At 33.8% G+C, this 16,936-nt stretch overlaps 2 protein-coding genes across 2 annotated transcripts; one reads left to right on the plus strand and one right to left on the minus strand.

The window, feature by feature from the left end:
* The first annotated feature begins 4,468 nt into the window (after positions 1 to 4,468).
* LOC132182658 (glutathione S-transferase F11) lies at positions 4,469 to 6,334 on the plus strand. The gene is made up of 3 exons (XM_059595962.2): positions 4,469 to 4,693; positions 4,872 to 4,920; positions 5,726 to 6,334. The coding sequence occupies exons 1-3, from the start codon at positions 4,547 to 4,549 to the stop codon at positions 6,172 to 6,174; spliced, it is 645 nt and encodes a 214-aa protein (XP_059451945.1). The 5' UTR covers positions 4,469 to 4,546; the 3' UTR covers positions 6,175 to 6,334.
* Positions 6,335 to 7,914: 1,580 nt separating this feature from the next.
* On the minus strand, positions 7,915 to 13,425 carry PSY (PHYTOENE SYNTHASE). The gene is made up of 7 exons (XM_059595710.2): positions 13,079 to 13,425; positions 12,081 to 12,720; positions 11,919 to 11,969; positions 10,224 to 10,396; positions 9,794 to 10,029; positions 8,919 to 9,111; positions 7,915 to 8,374 (listed from the first exon to the last, which is right to left on the minus strand). The coding sequence occupies exons 2-7, from the start codon at positions 12,553 to 12,555 to the stop codon at positions 8,195 to 8,197; spliced, it is 1,308 nt and encodes a 435-aa protein (XP_059451693.1). The 5' UTR covers positions 12,556 to 12,720; positions 13,079 to 13,425; the 3' UTR covers positions 7,915 to 8,194.
* Positions 13,426 to 16,936: the final 3,511 nt, after the last annotated feature.

The raw sequence follows: 16,936 nt of genomic DNA on the forward strand, positions 1-16,936 counted from the left end.
GCAATAAGTACACTTATAAATCATCATCAATGCAATATCTATTAGGATCTAAAATTAGACACAAACACAATGCTAACATTTAGTAGTAGAAATTAGATGCTTTTATTGTTGGTAAATTATTTTTGTCATGAAAATTTCTGAAACTTAAACAAATTAACAATTATTCCAAATGGGGACCATCAAATTTACATTATTTGATGTTGTTTAACTATTACCATTCTTCATACACATTCAGGAACAAAACATTTTTCCCAAAAGTTCATATATATGCATTTGGTAGATGTTGAGGACCCTAGTCAAATAAAATAAATCTAGATAGGTTACGAAGTCAATATATATATATATAGTAGTATAGCATGGCTCGTATTAACAGGGCAAAACCTAAACAATATACAAATGCTATGCCATTCATTTAATTAGGAGCTTAATTAAGCAATGTTGGAATAATAGGAAAATGCCTATGAAATAACCTTCCGTATGGTAATAATCTATAATAGTGGTTGTCATTCTGCCGTTTCCTTTGTGTTTGAATAAGACTTGAAGTCTCCTAAGGTTAAGTACAAAGGTAGATTATAATTGTATGTCTAGTTCCATAAGAATATAATTGTATGTAGGGTTTCATTTTCTCTACTTGTGTTTTTAAAAAAAATCAAACTATGGAATAAATGTATTGTAGGATTACTTTTACTTATCAAAAGAAGAATCTCTAAGAAAAATACAACAGAAACAACTATGGGAGTGTTTTTTCAATTACCTTTAGCAATTAGATAAATCTATTAGTTTTGGTGTTTGATATTATGGATGTAATTCTTTTTCTTTTTCTTTTTTTCTGCATTTTTTTAGGATTGCTTATCGGTTATTTGGTGATGCCATTTTGATCAAAATTTATTTTATTGTTTATGATTGATAGATGATAGGACTGGCTCCTAACTTCTAATTTCTCTATTTAGTCCATACATGTATACATACATGTGTGCTCGTGGACACATAGATGCTTGACTAAGATATCTCATGCATAGTTGATACGTTGATTAAACCATTTGACCATGTAGTGATAATGCTCCAATATTGATACGTTGATTAAACCATTTTGACCATGTAGTGATAATGGTCCATTAATGGAAAAAGATGTCATGAGTTTTCGTAGGTTGTTATTTTTTTCAATTAGGTAGATAACCGTGGCATATTCTTGCAATTGATGGCAATCGTGAAGTCGAGAGCTTTGGCTTTTGAGCTTAAACTAATAACTCTTTCTAAGTCCTATTTGTGGTCCATCTTTTGAAATAAAAATCTAAAGTCACTGATTTAAGCTAAGATGTATAGTTTCCTCAACAACAAAAAAAGGCACTAATTGATAGATCCTCAATTAGGTTGTCACAAGAATTACTATCACCGTCAATGGAATATTGATCTTCATGAGATATATTACTCATAGACCCCCTTAAAAGTAATTTTTAATACTGTTTTTGGAAAATTATGAATTCTTGAAAGCTTATCCTTATGATATATATTTATTTCTACCTTATGTCAATTTGTCAATTTTATGAACATGTAAATGAAATTTGTCAAATTGTCAATTTGTCAATTTGTCAATTTCATTTATAGTGAAATTTGTCAATTTGTCAAATTTCATTTAGGTTACATGTTCATTTAAAATTGACAAATTGACAAATTCTTAAAATTGACAAATCTAGTTATCTAAATATATATCATTACTGCTTTGGCACGTCATGTTCATTTAGGCCTCAGCTTATCCTTATGAATTGATCTCATAGCTATAGGTTTATCTCCTTTCCTTGCATCTTTCTTTTATAAAATTAATGCTGGGAATTTATGGGCAGCATATATACGGCCATATATATATATATATATATATATAGCAGGGTAAGCTACTAATTAACGACAGATAGAGTAAGCTATAGATATTCAAAAACCAAATTCATATTTATGGAGTGAAGCTAGCATTATATTAATCCTCATGTAAATATATATATATCATTACTGCTTTGGATTAGACAATCAAATTCAAAATATTAGACTAAATTAGCACAAACATCAGTACCCAACCTAGCATGCAAACACCAAATCCAAACCAAACAAATAAATAAGTACAAGGATGCATGTACACATATACATATTATATAATATATATATACCTGTGAGGAGCTCTTGTAGGAGCTAAAAATGGAGGTAGCTAGAGAGGACAACGGGCGGCCGGTTCAGCTGCGGGCGCGCGGAGTAACAGTGTTATCGTGACAGAGAAACTGATCCTTGATCAAGAAACACTTTGGGCAGAAGAAAAAAAAGGAAGACTTTGGGCAGAAGAAAAAAAAAAATCCTCAGGTTCAGCAATGGCGCTCGGAAGAAAGAAAGAAAAACAGAGGACAATGTGTTTTTTTGAGAGAACAGAGAGACACGTACATGTACAATGGCATCCGGAAGTGCCTGCCTCCAGCTGGCCAGCTGGGGGAAAAGAAAAAAAAAAAAAAAAAAAAAATTTCAAAACTCGCGCGCCAGACCTCTTAATTAAGAGGCATGGCGCGCTGGCCGGAGGGATGGGACGCACGGCGCGCGGACCGACGAGCGCGCGTGCATGCGCAGGGAGAATTGCTGACGTGCCGTGTTTGGCACGTCAGTAAATCCTGACGTGCCAAACATGGCCCGTCAGGAATGATATAATATATATATTATATATATATATATATAATTATACCTACCTATAATTATATAACTAGGTCTAATTATACCTAGCTATAATATATAATCTGAAACTTCAAAATATCTGACAATTCTAATTATAATTTTATATATAATTATGATATATATATATATATATATATATATATATCATTTGGATAATAATATATCATTTTATACATAATTATAATTATATATATCATATTAATATTATATATATACTCTGATTTAATTATATATATATATATATAGACTCTGACGTGGCACAGGGCCACGTCAGGACTTTTCTGCCACGTCAGAAAAATTCTGACGTGGCAATCTACCACGCCAGAAAATTCTGGCGAGTCAGAATTTTCCTGACGTGGCAATGTGCCACGTCAGGAAAATTCTGACGTGGTGGAACTTACCACGTCAGTAATTATATCAATTTTTATTTTAAGAGAAATGAAATTTTGTCCCGACGTTCATGTTTTTTAAACGTCAGCTTTTTTCTGACGTGTGAATAGTAACACGTCAGAATTTTCTGACGTGTTACTATTCACACGTCAGAAAAAATTCTCCTGACGTTTTATATTGTAAACGTCAGGAAATTGCCGAGGTGGCAAAAAAAATTTACTGTAGCACACGTCAGAAAATGCCCTTTTTCTTGTAGTGATATATGCTTATATCGACAATTAATATATATATGTATGAAAGTACGTAGGAGAAGGAGTTTTATTTCTATATTTAATTAGTGTCGATGCTTCATAACACTTTTTTAAATCAAAAACAAATATTTTAAGTACTTAACTCAACTATGACCATGAATATTAACTTTATAATATAATGATCATTATATATATATATATATATATATATATATATATATATATATATAGCTTGTATTATTTGATAAACACATGGTGTGATTTGACCCAATTATCATGACCACATATATTATAGTTAGATAACTTAGATTGACGGTATTTTCAACAGGTTATATTATTTGAGAACGGTTGGTTTGGTACATCCAGATAATAAATTCTAAAGCAGAAAATAAGTTATGTAACTTAAAATATTGATTGCAATTTTCTTTTTTGTTTTTTAAAAAAGAAAAAAGAAAAAAAGAAATCGGCCCTACGGCTATAAACCGCTTCAAAGAAATCCCTTTCTTTATCTCTCTCGAGTCTCCGTCGGTTTTTAGCTCACGTGGCCAATTCAAACCGGTGGTGAGTGAGCCCATTTTCTTACCCACCAGTCGAGGCAGTCACGTGACAACCCTCCTCAGCCACCATGCATGCGCGCACCGTCAAGCAAGGTAAGTAACGACGTTTACCACAACACAAGAATATTAATATCACGAATACCTAGTACGGTTACTATATATTGTTTTATTCTTTGGCAATATTGATTGGGTTAACCAAAATTCGAAACCAAACAAACACGTAAGATATCTTCGTAAAATTCACGTTGCAACCCCCATGCTGTCCAACAGGTTCGGAATTTAATGTCTGCCGACTTTAAATTTACGGGTCGTGTTAAAAGGTGTCAGTTCTAAATATTGTTTCTCGAGTTCGAATTGTGTTGAAAGATAAATATATAAAACTATACAAATAAATCATAATTCAACCCATTTAATTAAACGGTTGAGTTGATATCAAATTTAAAAAATGGTGTCAAACTAGTCTATATAACAAAATGTCAAACTTCCAAAATTCACGTGGCAAGTGGCAACCCCCAGTTGTTGGGATCTCTACTATATATATGAGCTTGGGATGTTCGACAAAAGGCCAAGAACCAAAGATCTTCTCGGTCGTGGGTTTTCTAAACAAATTTGATTCGGTGAGAGTTGCCTTTGAGGTTGTAGAAGATGGTGGTGAAAGTGTATGGGACAGTTAGGTCAGCCTGCGTACAGAGGGTGCTAGCTTGCCTTCTGGAGAAGGAGGTGGACTTTGATGTTGTTCATGTTGATCTTGAGGCAGGAGAACAAAAGCGACCTGAGTTCCTTGTCCTACAGGTAATTACTATTTCATATCATGTTACTTTTCGGCAGCTAGTGTATTTTTTTTTTATATATAATTTCTTTCTTTTTCTATATATATATTATGAATGAGTACTGCAGCTTAAATTTATTGCTTTGGTTTCTAGCTATAATGTATACTCACTGACGGAGATGTTTTAATTCTTTTGCACAGCCGTTTGGGCAAGTTCCGGCAATAGAGGATGGCTATCTCAAGCTTTATGGTAACGGGTCACCTAATAATCTAAATAAAAGTGTTTCTTAGAGTTATTAATTTATTTTTTATTTTTTATCAATTTGAATTTTTAATATACTTGATGATTTAAAATTTAACTTTATACTATATATATTTTTATTCAAATTAAATACTCAACTATTTAAGAGAGAGGCTTGTACTCAGAGGTCGTTTTTGATAACCCCAAGAATTTTTAAAAGTCTTATATATATCTTAATTAATACTATAGCTGTATAAGGGCTCATACAAGGATGAACACATTCATAAAAAAAAGTTTTTTATTTTTATTTTTATATATATATGTTTATTTATTTACGTAGCAATATACTCCGTTGAAACAAATTATCCCATTTGCAAACATGAATATTATTAGAGAAATATAAATAACCTATTACTAAAATACATGTAATTTTGACACGTATATGTAAAAAATGTATATAATTTTGAAAAATGCCATTTTACATTTTACCAACATACTCAGTTGACTTGGCATACTCAATCTACCTTGTAATTTTTTAAATTTTTTTTAATTAACATTGATTTAAGAGTGAATTGAGCATGCATATTGAATAGGTTGGGATAATGCAAAATAATATTTCTCTATAATTTTTATATACATGTCGGTTAATAAACTGGGGTGGAGGTTTGGAGAAAAACTTTATCCCCTAACAAAAGGACATCTTCAATATTCCGGCCACTTAAGTCGTAATTATTATTATTGTTATTATATGATAATCATATAAATTACAAATTTTTTTTTTTTACAGCATTAATCTCTTTCTTTCTTTTTTCAGAGTCTAGGGCAATTATAAAGTATTATGCAGCAAAGTACGCGGACCACGGTCCCAACCTATTGGGAAGTAGTCTAGAAGAGAGAGCTCTGGTGGATCAATGGCTGGAAGTGGAAGCACACAACTTCAACGACTTGGTTTACACTCTGGTTCTTCAGCTTGTGATCCTGCCGCGGATGGGCAAGCCGGGGGACTTGGCTTTGGCTCACTCCTGCGAGCAAAAGCTGGAGACGGTGCTGGACGTGTACGAGCAAAGGTTGTCAAAGAGCAGCTATCTCGCCGGAGAGACTTTCAGCTTGGCTGATCTCAGCCATCTTCCGGGCATTAGATATCTCATGAATGAGGCTAAAATGGGGAACTTGGTGACTGAGAGGAAGAATGTGAATGCATGGTGGGAGGATATCTCAAACCGCCCTGCTTGGAAGAAGTTAATGCAGCTTGCTGGTCACTAGTCATTTGTATCACTTTTAATTATCTGCTTTAATTTTCCTTGTTAATTAAACTTGTGTAAGGCTGATCTCAATTGTGCTGCTTTCTTTCGTCTTTATGTGGAAATTTCTGTATTTTAGAGCATGTTTGGTACACAGATTAGACCTAGTTTGGTTACACTATATCTAGCTCTTTAATTGAAGTGTATGAAATGTCTATTATTATGGAATAATCATTTCTTTTTTTGGTTACACATTATTTCTTTAATTGAAATAATATTATAAAGATATCTATTTATTGAGAAAAAATGAGTAGTAAGTAAACAAGTAAACCCGGAGTGAACCCTAGACTAAGTTTAGGTATATGGAATAACTGAATAATATAAAATATTGAGAATATTCTAGCATTCCCTCAAACTCAAGTAATACTCACTTACCACATCAACATATCACTTAAAAATAAAAAAGGAAAAGAAAAAAGAAAGATGGTCACCGAGTTGGTGGCGATGCTGGCCCCCCGCAACCCACCTTAGGAGAGGAAGGGTCAAGGAAATGGGCCCTAACTATTATTGACACCTAATGTGAGTTGATGTGACGTATTTTAAATGATTTGTTGACATGAAAAGACATTTAAAATATGTTACGTCAATCGATGCTAAATGGATGTAATAAATGGAGTGAAGAATATTACTCAATTATTCCATCTTAAATCTCTTTTTATTCCCACCGCTAATATTTTTGTTTCGTTGTGATTTTAATTGTTCAGAATCACCACTCACCATGTCATATGCATTAGACTCCAATGTCGGAATTACAATAGTAATGCTATTATTTTCCTGTCTGGGATTCTCATCAATCCCTATGCCTTTGTACAAAAAGAGTTATATCCTTTTTTATTCTTTCATTAACTTTTTTTTTTTTTTTTGTTGGTAAATTGTATATAATTTTGATCAGACTATAAACTTTACAAAAGCATAAACATTAAGCCAAAAAGAAAATGCGATTGTTTGAAGGAGACCCATAAGAGTGAAGTAGTTGTTTCCCCTCACCAAAATTTTATCCAAAGGATGTAGTTTTAAACTATCCAAGCATCTGAACAGGCAGATTGAATTCAACAGTATGCTCTAGTCAAAAGTTTGAGAGCTCAAAGTTCTAAAAAGTTCTCTTTGTATTCTAAAAGTTTCTTGTTTTCAAGCGTAGTTCAAGTGTATATCCAAGATGCAGATTCACTTTATGTCACTCTATTAGCCATTGGAGGTTGTACTCTTATGTCTCACACTGAAAAACAAAACATGGGTTTGTCAATGCAATTATAAGTAACACTTGCTTAACCGAAAAAACATTATGGGTTGCCCAATAATCTCAAAAGGGATCAAGCCGAAATGTGGTTCTTCGCAGGGTAAAGGTCCCAGTGTTTTCATAATTGCAGGCCCATATCAATATCATGTGTCTCTCAAACCATAGACACAAACGGTCTATAAACATTACTCATTGTCTACCCTTTTCCTTGACTTTATCTCTTACTTCCAAAACTCAATAGCCATACACACTATTTTCCAAAACGATTCTAACAATGCGTAGCCCAAAAATGCGTTTGTAATCAGATAGTCTAAACAGTAGCTACCCAACCAGCCAATATTGTATCCATATTGAAAGAAAATCAATAAAATTCTATTAATTAATGTTTTTCCAGTATGATTCAAATTTGAATATCCTACCATTACCATCTATCTCAATATGGCCAAATTGCTTAAAACAGGCATGTAATCTCAAATTTCTTAGCTGCTTTCTGATATTCCAAGCGTGTATAAATTATAATGAGTATGGAAATTTAAATCCTATGCTTGCCTATGTGTTGCTCTTGTTTTTTTGGTAGTCACATTGCTTGCTTTTGAAGGAACCTTTGGAGGGTGCTTCTAAAGATGAACACTATCTGCAATACAAGGTCTCATGATATACAACTTCTGCATGCTATTCATTTTTCTCTTTTTACAAAGTTATTCCCCATATAATCAGTTCTGCACTTTTATGTTCAAGTTTGGATTCATGCCTTCGTCAACAGAGATGATGTTCTTGACGGTTGGATAAGAGATCTCGTATATGCAATTGGCAAAGCAAGTAACTTCTTGGCTTTGCTTACATAAGCCCTCTTCGTGAAGTTGTTGTAGTCATTAGCTTCTATCTCGTCCAATATTTGGCGGTACAACAGCAAGGATGCCCATACCTGCAATAAACCCAACAATGGGAAGCTCAGAAATAAACCCAACAATGATTCTTAAATTTCTCAATCACTAGGAGAAAAATAATCTTTTTGGTTTCTTTTATATGAACAGATATGGAAGAAAATGGTCTTTTTTTTTTTTTGGTTTCTTTCAACATATATCAATCTAGTCATTCTAACAGAGAATTTTTACACCGGGGTAACTTTTAACTGTGAGCATAACAGCATATAGATGATAATATGGTATTATCACTTCCAACAAAACATATCAATGATATTAGCATGTGTAAGATATTTGTGAGTAAAGTTATTATGGTGGTAACTTTTGAATCTGATCACAAGGAATTCCCATTCTGCCTTGTTCTATTGACAGTAAAATAGAGATAAATAACCGGAAAGGATTATTATAAAACAACCATTTTAACGCCAATTACTAGCAAGATTACCAGTTTCACTCTCTCTGGTTGTTGTCTTGGCAACCAAAGAGAACCTAGTGAGTGGTGCTCCACTGCATTATTTTTATATTGATAAGTTTTCGATTGTTTACCGGCCATCGACTAGCTGCACTTAGCTCTGTCACCCCTTTCTCTGCCTCATCAAAGAACATCCTTGCCCTCTTTATTTGATTCTTCATGAAATTTCTCCATTTGTCCGTCACCTTTCCAGCAAATATGTCATCATCTGAAAGCCCTGCCTGAGCAAGCTCATCCTGTGGTAGATAAATCCTACCTCTTCCAGCACTGTATAAAGAAAAATTCCATAAGAGTGTCAATTACTTACTAGAGATGGAGACACCTTTATTGAGGCATGAGACCTTCCATCGATGTCCAATTTGATTCTTATGGAGACAAAGTAAGTTTTGCACCAGAATGGGCAGTAAGAAAAAGTAGAAAAAGAATGAACAACGTTGTAAGAATTTAATTTATGTTATTAAATTCCAAGTTCACTTTAATCATGTTAAATCATCAGTTATTTAAAAAGCTTAATCTTATAGGAAATAGTGAATTTAATCATTTAATTAATATTCTAACAAATCATCCTCTCTTCTCCAGGCATTTATGAAGCATAAGCATGTATATTAAACAGAACTGGGATGTAGACCACTTAGAATGTCTGATTCTAAATTCAAGAAACCTTGAAGCACAAACACAGGTACAACATACATCTCTGAACATGTTGATTGTACCACATCCGATGAATTAAATACATACTGCCGTGTGAATTATATTTACTATTTCAAAATGTTTTTATATTATATTCTCATAGAGTTCTAATAATTTTTAAAAAATGGTAATTCATAACTGAATGGCTCAACCATTCAAGCCATAAAATAACCTCCATGATTTGTGCATTGTTGTTGTATTACATTACCAATAAGACTGACAAATTGCAGCATATAAATTTCTAAAGCTCTACACTTACTCTTCTCCAACATCCCTGAGTATGTTGGTTAGCTGATTTGCAATCCCTAATGCCAAGGCAGCATTATATACACTCTCTGTTGTTGCTTGCGACTCGGGTGCAATGCCCATGACTGGAACACTCATTAATCCAACTGTTCCAGCAACATAATAACAATAGAGATATAGCTCATCAAAACTTTTGTATCTTGACTTCTTTAGGTCCATTCTCATTCCTTCAACCATATCCTTGAATGGCTGCAATAATGTAGATCATATAATTGGATTAAAGTTGGCTAACAATCAAAGTGAGAAACATAGGAGAACATGCTAGAACTTTGTCAAGGAGATTATCAGTGAAATGGAAAAGATTCCATTTGAACCTAAAATGAGATCAGGAATGGTAAGTAAAGCTATAAAGATTCATGGATTTCTCAAAAGTAACGTCTAACCTGGATATCAACAGGGAATTTTGTAACGGTATCGGATAAAGCAGCATCGAGCATGTCAAATGGACGACCTTGAAAAAGATCATCCAACCGTGCCTCCCACCTATCTAAAGCTGTTGGTGTTATGTGTGAAGCATTAGGCCCATCAACAAGCTCATCTGTCCTCCTACACCACACTGTATGTGCAACAACGTCATAAGAAATGCACAAACTCAACTCAACTCAAGCCTTAATCCAAATAAACTGGGGATCATAAGAAATAAAAATATGAAACAAATTTAGCTTTCTTCATATTGAAGTCACAAACATAGAAATTGCTCCCAAACACATGAATTATAAGAATAAAAGAGAAGGAAAAAAGTCTCTTCACCTATCTGGTACAATAACTAAAGCCAAAATCATAAAATGGCAGATCTAAAGGTGATGCAATATATTCTAAGATAGAAAGATAAGGCACTAGAACTCCTCTGTCCCCCCAACCAAAAAAAAAGTCTCAAATCATCGAGATGTATCCATTTACATGGAACTAGGTGGTGGTGGTAGTTGTAGCAGTCTTTGATACTCGGTTTAAATTTTCTTTTTCTTGCTAATTTTCCAAAACTTTTAATTTCCGCTGGACGAGAACGCCTAAAATTTTACTGCATCGTTTAACTTCCAGATATCATATGATAAGAACCATCCTTACTACTGAGTAGCTAGGAGACCCATGGTGAGAGTAAATCAGTTAGTTTTTGGCTTTTTAATTTAATTTTATCTTCTTTGAAAAGACTTACGAATGAACCTGTTAGCATCAATAAATTGGATTTCCTTCTCCTTATAATAGTGTGATAAAAGAAATTAAGATTTCAAAGTAGTTCCCTAGCACATCCAAATGTTGGAGAACAATTATGGGCATCTTCAAGTCCTCATGTCCTTGAATCATTTTTTGGTTGGTACCATAATGACCTACTTTTCTGCTAAATTAACTATTAATTGGGACACACTTTGAAGAGAACTGAAGCCTTCTTTCCAGGCAAGACTCTACTTAATGATCATACATTAATTCTTAGAAAAGCAAGAAGAATACTTCCAAAATGCTAATGAAAAGGTGCCTAACTTTCTTGCTATTCAACAAATGGGAAGGAAGTCATCATCAGATAGTTACAATCAGCAAAAAAAAGTCACTCAGATAAGAAAAGTTCTAATGCATGAAACGTCTCACAGTGGAACTGGTCCACTAGCGTGATTGAATTTGCTTTGACAAGTATTACCCTTGAAAGTTTCACGAAAATTTTCAACACACGTTTGATAATCATCAGAAGTTCATGCATTTGCACACTTCAAGAACAAAGAAAAAAGCATTTCTCATGTTTAAGAAACTAGCTTAGATATTCAGTATGAACCCCATCTTAACACAGTAAATAAACAATCATGTATTGATTAGTTAGGGACATGATATGTTTCTCACTAAAGCAAGAATATCTTATTTAGTATAATATCTGTTCTGCAACTTAAGAATTAGAAGAAAAGTACTACCAAAAACCATTTTCACTTTATTTTCAATGCTTTAATATAACTCATACAGAAAACTTCACCAGAGTTTACTATGATAACTATTGCCTCTAACTTCTTAATTCTCATTAGAGGTAAAAGTGTTTTTTATCATTTTTACATTATTATAAGAAAGATTGTGTTCTGATTGAAGGTCAGCTCACTCACCATATATTGCCCAGATAGCCCTTCGCCTTTCAGGGGTCATTAGCAGAGTTCCTGAAAAAGGAAAAAGTAAATAAGAATTGAATTCCAAAAGTATTACAGATACTGCATTTATATCTCAAATAACAAACCTCATAATTAAAGGATAAAGAAGAGAAGGCTAACCTAGGTAAAACGTCTTTGCATACTCTGCACAAACTTCTCCACAACGGTCATAAGCTTCGCTTAACAAGCTCAGTGTCCCAGGAAGAACAATATCCGGATTCACATCAAGATCCCCACTAGACCTCAATTGCTTCTTAACCAAGGCTGCCTGCTTCAGCACCACATTGTAAACCTTCTGCTCTGATGATATAGCCATTTCTCCTGCAGGGTTTGCTACCATGCTCGATAACACAGGGAAGTTGCTTCCACCCACTAAGCCAGACCCACCAACGGATGAATACTTCAAATCTGTACCGAGGGAGCAAGGATTCCATTTCTGTTTCCTACTCTTGTTTGCTTTAATCGATCCCCAATCTCGGGATACAGGCATTGATGAATCTAAAAGCCGGTTTCCATCTCGGACGGAATCGAAGAACCCGAAGCTATTGGATATCTCTACGCTTGGGGTGACAATCCATAGGAATGCTACAGACATGATTAAACTTGAAAATCTTAGTCACTCAATTATCCTGGGAAATGCTTTTCCTTCTTGTCTTCCTATATATTACCCCACAAACAAAGGAACCAGCTTTTCCAATTCAAACCACCCAAGCATGAAACTTTAGTTATGAAACAGCGAATGAAGCTAAGTCTGACCTCTCTGCAATTGAAACCAAAAACATAGTAACTAAAACACATATATGTTGTACACCCAATACTAAAAGAAATCAAAATTATCAGAAAAACCAAAACCCTGCCATTAACAATAGCAAGAACTCACACAACGGGATCTCCAATAGAACAATGTTTCAGAAGTACTTGAGCAGATGAGATAAACGAAAGGTGGCACTGCTCAACACTTTTCTCTCTTAAGGCAATACAATAATACAACTTGGGATCTCTCTCTAAAATTCATTACAACTTTTTACCTTTCCAAAATCTGGCTAGAGAAGAAAATTACACAAAGAAAAACAATCTGATAGATACATGCATACATATATAATGAGAGAGAATCCTACCTGTTTTGATGCTGTTGTTGCTTCAGACCAAGTCCCAAGAGCTTCCAATTGAATTAAAACCAAGTTCAACGCATCAACATCATCGTGATAATGGGAAGCAAAAATAGCAAAGAGCAATAAAACCTTTCTCGACAATCTGACCACTCTCTCTTACAACAATGTTTTGTCCCTACTCTTTTTCCGTTAATGAAAATGTCTTCTTTCTCTTCGTTAAGCCGATTTCTTTCTTTTTATTTATCAAGCTCTTGTTTTAACACCCTTTTTTATATGGTTTGGGATTGGGAATTTTTTTCAGTTATTCTCTCATATGCCTTTTGGTTTGCTCGTCGATGGCAACTTTTTGTATGGGACACTGAGATCAGCACATATGACCCGGATCCTATGTATCCCCGAATCCCGAATCCCGATTCCCAACCCGCCCGCTTTACAGATGATTCGGAATCCTTGTAATTAATTATCCTAGTAAATGCATTTTCATTGAATTAGTTTATTTTTAGTGAAGTTTTAACTTCTTTTTTTTTAACCAAAAAAAAAAAAAAAGCTCAGGAAATTAATCATGACTGTTTCATTTGAAACAGAAAGAATCTTGATCCAAGTCAGTTATATTGACCGAATAATAAAATAAAACAAGAAAATCTAGGGCTGGTTGCCAAATCTAATTTTACCTAATTTTTGAATACTTAAATTAAGTGGGAAGAGTCAAGTCACACATGGGTAGGATCCGGATCCAGATTGAAAGAGTGCGGAAAAGGACGGCGAAAAGAAGAAGAAAGAAGATCCAAAAGAGAGTGAAAGCGGAGGACACGTGGAGAGAAGCACCCAATCAGTGGAAGATAACGTTATCAGCTACGTAGTAATTTGTAGTAGAAAAGCGGTGGGGAGGGGGGGTGGTGGAGGGTGGGCACATACACGTGGCGGGGGGTGGAAGGTGGTGCTCAAGATCCAGGAGGATTGGTGGCGGGGCCCAGCGGAGTGTGGGACGGGGGGTGGTGGAGGTGACTGTGCAAGTGGGAAACTGAGAAGGGGAGGGGTGTGACCAGTAGGCCCACTCTCTCTCTTTTTGTCTTGTCGTGCACAAAAGACTGTCGTTTGTCGGAAAAGACCACATTCATTCATTCTTGTTTTGGAGGGGGGGGGGGGGGGGGAGGGGGGGGCGTGTACCTATGAACACCACACGTTTGGCCAATTGGCTGGTGGGTCACCTGTTTGACACGTCGCCCTTTTGCACTTTCTTTTTTGTTTTTTCTTAAACCAATATACAGTAAGGGAGCACCATCAAAGGTAGGTTCACTCACACTTGCAATCAAACAACAGTAACATTAAAATAATAATAACAATAAATCTGCCTGGAGAAAAAAAAAACTCAAACAAACAAACAATTAGTGTAACCGTAAGGGCTTTATGTTAACAAACAACTCTAAAAAGTTTTACCAACCAAACCAAAACCCTAAAGGGTTTTGTCTTTATTCCCCCAAATTGTTTTTGAATTTTTGAGTAACATCATATTTTGGCAAGATTCCCCATTAAACTAATTCGTAAATCGTAGGTTCCATCACTTTTCCTAATCCAGCGAGTTTCAAGCTTGTTATAATTCATACTCAACTAGTCAACTGTTTTCCTAGTCAATAAAATTGAAACAAATAATAATAATAAAAAAAAGGTGAGACAAAGAACTCAGAGATTTTGGGATTGTTTAGTTTTAGAAGGCTACACCTACCATTGGTGACACCCAATAGGGTTACATTTTTATTTATGTTGACTTGATTTTTTGTGTGTTACATATGACTATTTGTATAAAAATTTGGGTAGGTGTAAATGGCTTATTTTAGGTGAGAAATTTAATGAGGAAGCTATCATCAAGGAATTTAATAAGCCATGTTTTCTCGTTAAATGCTAAAATATGACTTATTTTAGACGCTTAGATGAGATGAACGGCTGATATTTATGGATTTAAGAATTTCAAATTTAAATAAAATTTTATGAAATCTCAATCCGTGAAAATGGGCTAAGAAATGTAATCAAATCATAAAAATTTGATTATAGATAAATATAGTAAATACACAAGAAGGAAATCAACAAATATATAGAAAATATCATATATTCTACCATTGAAGATGAAGCTAGGTTGTAGGATCGGATTGGATGAACCAAGTCCGATGAACACGTGTGTAGTGCGTGATAGTGAGTGAGGCGCGTAAGCGCATAAAAATATTTACAAAATAAATTGCATGAGCTTGAAGGAAACGTCAACATCTTTGAGCAACACGTGGAGGTGCATACGATAGCTATGCCGAACGGAAACACTAGAGATCCACCGATATGTGGCTAGAAAACCGATTTCAATGTTTGTTTTATCATAACTATATCTAGTGGTAGTGCATGAGGTATATGGACGAGTTGGCAAAGACGCACGGTAGCGTGTGGATATTTTGAGTCCACACGAGCAAAATAAATTGCATGAACTTGAAGAAAATGCCAACGTCTTTGAGCGACACGTGGAGGTGCATACAACATCTATGCCAAATAGAAACACCACCGATATGTGGCTAGTAAACTGATGTCGGTGTTTGTTTTATCATTACTAGATCTAGTGATAGTGAATGAGGCACATGGACAAGCTGGCAAAGACACATGGTGACGTGTGGAGATTTTGAATCCACACGTAAGATGGATTTTATAATATTAATTAAATGATTAAATTCATTATTTCCTATTTAACTTAATCTGTTTGAATAAATGATGGTTTAATTGAATGCGATTATTGCCCTATGCTAGTCTTTCTCATCGGTAAATTGCCTTTTATTGATTAGGCCTCGAGTGACATAAATTTTTTTTTTTTAAATTGGTTTTGAGTAAATTTTCTTCAACCTACTATAATAAGTGACAAATGTTATTTATTACATGTTTTATTTAATATTTTAACATTCATTTATTGTCATTCTACTAATTTAAGAACTCAAACATTAATTTTTTAGAAACTCATAAATGTTGAATGACACTTATCACTTATTATAGTAGGTTTAAGGAAATTTCCTCCAAAAATTTGTAAGATAACCTATTGAATATTGAAAAGTAGGATGTACATGAAAAAAGGGGAATTTTGAAGGGAGACATGTTATGATCGTGTTAGTCAACTTGGTTATTTTTAAAGCCTGAAAATACAAATTAAGCATTACAAATGACAACAACTTAAATCATGCATTAAAATAGATCCACCTAAGTTTATAATTGTTTTTCACATAAATATATACTCCATCAATACTAAAAAAAACAGCTCACTGAAATAAATGTTTGGTATTTATAATTACTTCATTTAAAAATACCTCAAATATTGTATGCTTTGAAAGACAATAGACATAAGTGTAATAACTTTCATAATTCAACATTTACTTCATTTGAAATAGTTAATATATATTTCTTGTTTGTTTTACCTGTGTTCAAATTAAGGAAATTAGTTTTTAAAACATATATATTTTTTAAAATTTTTTAATTTTTTAAATTTGAGAATGATACCTCTTAAAAAAGTTGTATTTTCTAAATATGACCAACAATGTACTATAGGAAGAAATAACATGTAGTATAATGTGTGTATTCAACTAATCATTGATTTGATTAACTAATGACCTAGAAACTAGCTCAATTTTGAGTAGGCTTTGGTTTATATAACGTTTATCTAGATAATTATAATCAATTTTAATATATATATATATATTGTTGCAATTTTAATATTTTTAGTGAAACATGCATGTACTTCTTTGAAATACAAAATTAACAAATTAAGAATTAGTCCTATTTTTTTGTTTTTGTTTTTAAAATACAGATAATTAAAACTTGATTATATTGCTTACCAAGCATTGA

Source organism: Corylus avellana, chromosome 5, assembly GCF_965113065.1.
Source record: "Corylus avellana chromosome 5, dhCorAvel1.hap1.2, whole genome shotgun sequence".
Lineage (NCBI taxonomy): Eukaryota > Viridiplantae > Streptophyta > Magnoliopsida > Fagales > Betulaceae > Corylus > Corylus avellana.

What these genes read in the sequence shown, in the direction of transcription:
- PSY (XM_059595710.2), bottom strand. Translation starts at nt 12,555, where the DNA reads ATGTCTGTAGCATTCCTATGGATTGTCACCCCAAGCGTAGAGATATCC. An exon ending in TGCAAAGACGTTTTACCTAG is followed by an intron (nt 11,970 to 12,080) that starts GTTAGCCTTCTC and finishes TTCCTTTTTCAG; the next exon opens with GAACTCTGCTAATGACCCCT. An exon ending in CTCAGGGATGTTGGAGAAGA is followed by an intron (nt 9,112 to 9,793) that starts GTAAGTGTAGAG and finishes TTCTTTATACAG; the next exon opens with TGCTGGAAGAGGTAGGATTT.
- LOC132182658 (XM_059595962.2), top strand. Translation starts at nt 4,547, where the DNA reads ATGGTGGTGAAAGTGTATGGGACAGTTAGGTCAGCCTGCGTACAGAGG. An exon ending in CTGAGTTCCTTGTCCTACAG is followed by an intron (nt 4,694 to 4,871) that starts GTAATTACTATT and finishes TCTTTTGCACAG; the next exon opens with CCGTTTGGGCAAGTTCCGGC. An exon ending in TGGCTATCTCAAGCTTTATG is followed by an intron (nt 4,921 to 5,725) that starts GTAACGGGTCAC and finishes TTCTTTTTTCAG; the next exon opens with AGTCTAGGGCAATTATAAAG.